The 7,970-nt window shown below is 26.8% G+C and overlaps 1 protein-coding gene across 2 annotated transcripts in view; it reads left to right on the forward strand.

The window, feature by feature from the left end:
- LOC135931997 (protein farnesyltransferase/geranylgeranyltransferase type-1 subunit alpha-like) overlaps nucleotides 1-7,640 on the forward strand; it is an 88,885-nt gene extending 81,245 nt beyond the window's left edge. Inside the window, exons 7-9 of one of the 2 annotated variants that reach the window (XR_010573247.1) lie at nucleotides 59-266; nucleotides 7,058-7,172; nucleotides 7,326-7,449. Coding sequence is in view for 1 of the 2 variants with exons in the window: in XM_065469321.1 (XP_065325393.1) it covers nucleotides 59-266; nucleotides 7,326-7,415 (298 nt within the window). In the remaining variant the exon portion in view is untranslated. Of the gene's footprint in view, nucleotides 1-58; nucleotides 267-7,057; nucleotides 7,173-7,325 lie in introns of both variants that reach the window. The other variant, XM_065469321.1, reaches the window with a different exon arrangement.
- The last annotated feature ends 330 nt before the right edge of the window (nucleotides 7,641-7,970 follow it).

Consider the following 7,970-nt stretch of genomic DNA (forward strand, 5'->3'; position numbering starts at 1 on the left):
TATTTTCAAAACAATAGTTCATATATCCACCCTAAACTCATAATCTAATAAAAAATAGTATATTGTCTAAGCGGAGCGTATCCAAGGAATTTACTAACATCATAGATTTCTGCAATGAAATGAGACTCAAGTCGAATTCGCCCCACCTTCTGGCTTTTATGCTCTACTATTACGAAGATCAAATAACCAAGTCTATTGGCCCAAATACTTCGATCAATACCTCTATCATATCGGATAAGGCCGACATTATGAAGCATATTCTAAATGTAATTTATATGCTATAAGTTCTTTTGCAATAAAATTGATTTTAGATGCGCGTAAATGAATGCTAGGGCTGCACTTATATTATTTATTGATTTGCCCTCGCAATATATAAAAAAATAGCCATAATAAGCTGATTTGTTAAATTTTTAGCCTATGAAATTTTTTAAAAGGATTGATATTAAATACACTAGATTTCATTGTTATAGTGGGATATACATATATTGTTGTTTTGTAATAATGATTTTTTTTGGAATTATTTTATTTTTATAATATTGTATTAATTATTTTATAAAAAAGAAAGATGAAAGAAAAAGGGGGAATCAACTTTTATCACCTTATTGATATAATAGCGAATAAGACACAGGATACGGGGTTTTTTCTTATTTCTTTTATTGTATTTAAATTTTAATCCAATCAAATATTTTTTAAATAAAGAAATAAAAAGCGCAATTTTTTTAAAATTGAAGAGAAAAAAATATATTCCCCCTTTTTTTTCATCTTTGTTTTTTATAAATAATAAATACATTAATATACATATAAAATATTCCCCCAAAAAATCAATACATAATTACAAAACACCAATATATGTATATTCCACTATAACACCTCTTTCCCTGAGATTCCCTTTACAATTTAATTTCCACATATAAAAAAAACTAAAATTTTAGTGTGACGAATATATTAAAAACTACAAACTGGATTAAAATATGAGTCAATTAATATAAAAACTACAATTTAAATATGACGAATATATTAAAAACTACAAATGGATTAAAATATGAGACCTAAACTCACTCTCCCGGGCTGCTCAACAACATTTCCTCCATTTGGCTTTGTATCTCCTCCTTCATTGGCGAATTCCCATCGTCTATGCCTATCATCACACCAGGTGCCAAACGGGTCAACCCTGATCTTGGGTATTACCCCCGTTCCGGAGATTGTCTTCCCTGTTTTTAGATTGCTGTTTCTGTTTCATGGAATTTGTTGTTCTCGTGTTCGGATTGTTATCCTCGGTATTGTTGCCCCAGCTCCGGAGATTTTCTTCCCTGTTGTAAAGATTGCTGTTCCTATCATGGAATCTCGTTGAGACCCTTTTTGTATCAGTCCTTTCAACATTTCCCCTTCTCTATACCTCACCGAAATTGTCATAATCCTTCTTGGTGGACCACTAGACTGCCATCTTTCTTGACTATTTAAGACGCACATTTGAGTACCATGACCATTAGAAATCCCATGTTGCGGAATACTTGCACCACTTGGGCATTCAACGGCTTTATGCCATCGACCCCTACATTTAAAACAGGATAAATTTAATCCACAAGTATTATGACAATTTCAAGGCCGATGGGAAGGGGCTTGTTTTTATTTTTAACAATGGCATCCATGATAGATAAGCGTATCTGTAAGTGTATCATGTACACATTAGATATCTTGAGAAAATTGTAATGGGTGTTTTTACAATATTGAATTGCGATAAAAAATAGGATTATAATAAAAAAAAATTATTACAATTATTTCTTAAAGATAGCGCTCTCTATATTTAGTTTTTTTATTCCCAAAATTATGAAAAACGAAATAATATTTGAATTCTTATTTATTCTATAATAATTCTTACCTAGATATTTATAACCTCTTGAGAGTTACATCGTCTTTTAGTGAGGCCTTCTTAAAATAACATATTTTTATATTATCGGGAATACAAACTGTCAAATTTTTTAAAAATATTTCTATATTTTATTTTAGAGAATTTTAAGGGCTGCAAAATGATATATAATTTATACATTTGGATCAAATATTTATTAAGTAATTTAAAAATTTTGAAAATGAAATCGCACCTGTACTCAGGGACGAGAACCCAAACCCTGAACCCTCAATATTTTGCTGAACATAACCCTAAACCCAAACCCTTTTTTAAAATTTAGGGTTCTCAGGGTTCAAGCTTTTTTTTTAATTTAAAAAAATTTATATATTAATTTTAAAAAAACATTTTTTGATCATTTTTTCGTGTTTTTGTTATATTTAGTAATTTTTTAAATTATATTGTAGTATATGGTGATACTAATTAAAATAAATTTAAAAAAAAATGATGTTTCTGTTATTTTAACTAATTTTAATAAGTCATTATTTTTCTGGTCTTCGAACCCTAAACCCACTTGAACCCGAACCGGGTTCAGAGATTTTTCACTGAACCCAAACCCGAACCCATTTTTTTTAGAAGGAGGGTTCTCGTCCCTGCTTGTACTAGACTGAGGGTTCATAACTCTAGATCCATTTGAGCTAGAGCTTTAAAATTTTGATTTATATAAATTTTTAATATATAGGACAAACGCAAGAACGCACCAAGTTTTATTAATTTTAAAAATGGCTGTCAGATCGATGATCGATTTGACAGAGAATCATCCAAATCCTATATTAATAGGTTATGTTTAGAATTAGTTTTTATACATTTGATGATTTAGGTTTGAAAAAAATCAATTTTATTTCAACTTTTTTAATCAGATGTTAATGGAATCTAAATTATTAATAAGAGGAGAAATTTCATCCTTCACATTTTTATAATGCTCTTACATGATTCAAGCAGTTTTTTCACTATCTTGTTACTATACCCATATTGTTCTTAAATGAACCCTTTCGGGGGAATTTTTTGTTAACTTGAACATCAAGTTCATTCGAGTCATTATATGCTAAATTTTTATATAATCATTTATCACAAAATTTAGTGACCTGCAGGCCCGGCCCTAAGCCCTTTTAATTTTTTAAATATATCCGGGCCAGGCCTAAAATGATTATTTTTTAAATACCTGGGCCGTGCCTAAAATTTTTTTAAAAAATAATCCAGGCCTGGTCTGCGCCTGAAAATAATAAAACCAAAACAGGCTGAAATTTTTTTAAAAAAAAAAATCCGGACCCGAGCTCTGCAGGTCTCTGATATTTTGATTTAGTAATTTATACCTTTATTGTAAGGTAATAATATAAAATGTTCCAAAATGGTGAGAGGAAACTGAAAATAAACAACATGATTCATGAATATTTATCTTCATTTTCTATTACAAATACTAATAATTATAAAAATTCGATGACTGTGGGTTAATTGCCACTATTATGAGCAAGTTTTACTTCTTTTTAATTAGGATAAAATGATGGCAGATTTTAAGGAATCTCGTTTGCAAAAAATAACTTATAAATATATAACATATTAAACATAATCTATCCCCATTTTTTTCATATGTATAATAAATTTTAAAATAAATATATTTTAGCGTTTCAGACACAACTTTGAATCATTTTTTGAGTGTTTTTTAAATTTAAAGTATCGGAAATGTATTCCGGCATGTTTAGAATACTTATCTTATGAATTGTAAACTATTTAGCCGTTAACCATTGGGCTATTTGTGTTATTCCATGACAAATCGACCAGTGATTAGGCCGACCATTTCAAAAATGAATGAAACTTGGCATAATAAAATCCAAATTTTAGATCGCCAGCTCAACCAAATTTAAAGATATACACTTTCAAAGTCGAAAATCGCATAATGCGTGATTTCATTAAATCTTGTTTATTAAAACAATATTCAAAATTAATAGATGAGTTATTTTCCTGCAAATCGTCAATGCCTTGATTTGATAAAAACTCGAGATATAAAAATTTTGGTGAGATTTATTAAAAAATTTAACTATTATGATTAAACTTTACTTTTCTTAGCAGCCGGAAATTAACATGTTTACAATATGTATTTTATCTATTTGCTTTAAAAATTCAAAAATAAATGACAATTGTCACTTTTCTATGTTACATCTTCACTGAAATTTTAATTTAACATGTTTACAAAACATATGTTTACCTATTTACTTTAAAAAGCTCAAATTATTTCAAAAATAAGAATTATGACAATTGTCACTTTTCTATGGTACATCTTCACTTAAATTTTAATTTAACATGTTTTTGCCTATTTACTTTAAAAAACTTAAAAAAGTTTAAAAATAACGATGATAACAATTGTCTTTCTATAGTACACTTCATTGAAATTTTAATTTAACAAGTTTACAATATGTATTTTTACCTATTTACTTTAAAAAAATTCAAAAATGTTCAAAAATAACGATTATGACAATTGTCACTTTTCTATATTACATTTTCACTGAAATTTTAATTTAACATGTTTATGCAACATATTTTTACATATTTACTTTAAAAAAGTTCAAAAATAATGATTATGACAATTGTCACTTTTCTATAGTATATCTTCACTGAAAAAATAAATATATAAAAAATCATTTAAAAAATTTAAAAATATTAACGATCAAAAGATAGTAAAAAATAAATGTAGAAAACATTAAAAAAATCTATATTTAAAAATGATCAAAAGATAGTAAGAAATATATATAGAAAAAATCATTTAAAAAAATCATATAACACAAAAAATCTCAAAAAAATATATTAAAAAATAATTTAACAATATAAAATTAATTATATCAATAAAATAATACATCAAAATAAATCTCAAAAAAATATAATTAAAATATAATATAAGATAAATAAACTTTAACCGTCCAATATTTAAAAAAATACTATAAGATCAAAAAACCTTAACAATCATAAAAATATTATTTATAAAATATATCTAACAAAATTTATTAATTATAAAAATAATTAATATCAAATAAATAATAAATTTATAATTTGTAAAATAGAATACATTGCCTAAAATTCATCCTGCCTACCACATTGACGCTAACATATATATTCAAATATCATTATTATTTTCTTATTTTAATGATATTGAGAATTTTTCTAACTTTAGTATACTTCCTTGTCTTCCATAATTTTTATTGTTGCAGCCTCTTTCGCCATTTCTACTTAAATTTACATTAATGGCCAATTCCAATAAAATCAACATGAGTTCAACCCGACTCTCAGAATTTTCTAAAATTTTTATTGGAGTTTGAATATATTATAAAAGATAATATTAGAATCTTGAGTCTTAGAATCTTAAGATTCTTTTTCGCCTCCAACTCCAAACAGCGGCTGAGATACGTGCCTCTAAAGGTCGAAAAAATGAAGCATTTTGGGTAAGATGCTCTCCGGGCAAAATGCTTTCCCTTAAATTTTGGATATGATTGAGCTAGAAGCGTCATCATAAGCAGAATATGGAAATCCGTTAAAAAACTAATGGGCGTAATTGAACAACAATATAGGTACAATGCAGGTCAACGTCAATTATATAGGTCAAACCCAATTATAAGAAGCGTTTGTAGACAGCAATAAAATTTCATTTGTAGGAAGAACATGGCTAAAATCTTTTGGGAACATTTTAAAAAAAATTATGAATATGATAAACTTAGACCATAATGACGGCCTAAAAAAGTTAATAAAAGATTATGAATTAAAAATAAAGAATAAACCTATCTTGAGATCAAATATAATATTACACTTAAAACATGATGTTAAACCTAAGATAATACCACCTAAAAGAATACCCTACACAGGAATCGATAATTACTCCTGCTTACGAAGTGATAGCATTGCGCCAAATTCAAAGACATGATTATCCGATACCACGTATGAGCAATTTAATTGCTAAAATTATCAAAGGGAAGAAATTCACCAAAATCAAGTTGTGACTTCTTACCACCGATACACAAAAACTCAAGAGACATTCTCACTATTTCGACACACCAAGGCTATTACAGATTCACAAGATTACCATTTAGTTTAAAACAGGATCAGATATATTTCAACAGACTATGGAACAAATTTTTGATGACATAAACGATGTCATAATTTACATCGATGACCTGCTTATAACTGGAGATAACGACGACGAGGAGGCACATTTGGATAATATAAAAAAATCTTTGAAAAAATTACTAAATAGGGTCTTTATACTCAATTTTTCAAAAAGTATATTTTAAGAGTGAAATTCGTTTAAAATAAACGCAATCATGTACATAAGAAATTATTTTATCTTGGAACAATTGGCACTAATATCTACCTTCCTTTGTCTCAATATCGAAATGTAAACCAATATTAACTGATGATTATCGAAAGACTAATACAAGATATATTTTTAAAACTATATATAAAAATAGGCATGTGTTTAAACAGTTATATGTTTTACACGGCCCTAACAATTGGAGTGTCAACAAGCTTTATGTACCGTTTATAATCATAACACTCAAAAGGATAGAGCATGAGTATATGTATCGATATAAGATAATCGAAAATAAAATTTAATTCTAATGCTTATGATCGATAATTTTATAACAAATTTTATCAATCACTTATAGATTGTATCATACTTATTCATAATATTATTCTAAAATTCAATTTTCAAATAATTTGCTGCCTTCACTTCCCTCCAAGTGAAAGGCTCTACCAACCGCTCTGGTTACTTGCAACACCTCGAAGTTACATTATGTATCTGAAGAGATAAAATAACTTATAAAATTAAATTTATAAAAAAAGGTTTCTATTCGTTATTAAGATAGTTGTTTTAAAATGATAATAGAAAACTTATTTATTATAAAGAAATTCGAAAAAATATCAGTTACGAGGTCTTGCAGTATGGCCAGCTATAATAGAGTTTATCTCATGGACTAGGTTTAATCTAGTTAGAGATAAGATAGATATATTTACAATTATCGGTAAAAGAGAGTAAATAACAATTAGTTATTAAAATGAAACGATCATTTTAATGTCAAGTATATTATTATATTGCAAAAAATTCTTAAATTTTTTATGATTATGAAGTAAGCATCTAATCGAATTAGATTATTTTTTAAACTCTGAAAGAAATCCTTCGATATTAGCCTATACTGGTGATATGTATCATAAGAGAATGTACTGGGCGATTCGATTTATTTTTGATATTGGTGCAGCTCTTGCGTTATATAATTAACATCGTAAAGTAAGCAATCAATTCCATATAACTTTTAAGAAAATCAAAATTTCATTTTAAAAAAAAATCTATAAATATTTACAAATATTAGTTGCATAATATCTAACATTAATTATCCTAGCTATTATATATTTTTTTAACAATTTAAAATAATAAATATAGTTATGCCAAAAATTGGCGGACGAATACGATGTAATTAGAAAAAACTATTGGAATTATATGGCTCAAGAAATTCGGCTAAAATATAATTAAGAATTATAATAATATATAGATTTGACTATACGCGTTTATATTTGTTTATTTGAAGAACATATTTTTTTATAAATTAATTTTGGTTTCAACTGGTCTTATTTGCTTAGTTATTTTGATGTTTATAAAGGCAAGCAAATTTCTACAAAATGGATTTCTTATATGTTAATCATTTATAAAAATCATTGTTTTGCAAATTATTTATCATACCTCTCCCCCTTCCAAATAAAACCCGAAAATTGTATAAATAACAACACTTGAAGCCATAATTTACAATGAAATCAAAAATATCAACGCCATCTAAAATATTTTAATTTACAAGATAAAAATTTTTTTAGAAAAATTTACCAAGAAGAAAACAATAGTAAAGTAATTAATTACCTGAAAAGGCAACTAATTTGCCTGTTAAAAATAATAGGTTGGTTTTTAAATAATTTGATTATGTTAATTATTTTTGTTGGACATTTATAATATAAATAAGAGTTTTATATCCGTGAAAAATTTTATTAGGGTGGGCGCCCTTATCCGGGTTAGCATACCGAATTAGAGTTGGACAAG

Source organism: Gordionus sp. m RMFG-2023, chromosome 1 (genome assembly GCF_954871325.1).
Source record: "Gordionus sp. m RMFG-2023 chromosome 1, tfGorSpeb1-WG-v2, whole genome shotgun sequence".
Classification (NCBI taxonomy): domain Eukaryota; kingdom Metazoa; phylum Nematomorpha; class Gordioida; order Chordodea; family Parachordodidae; genus Gordionus; species Gordionus sp. m RMFG-2023.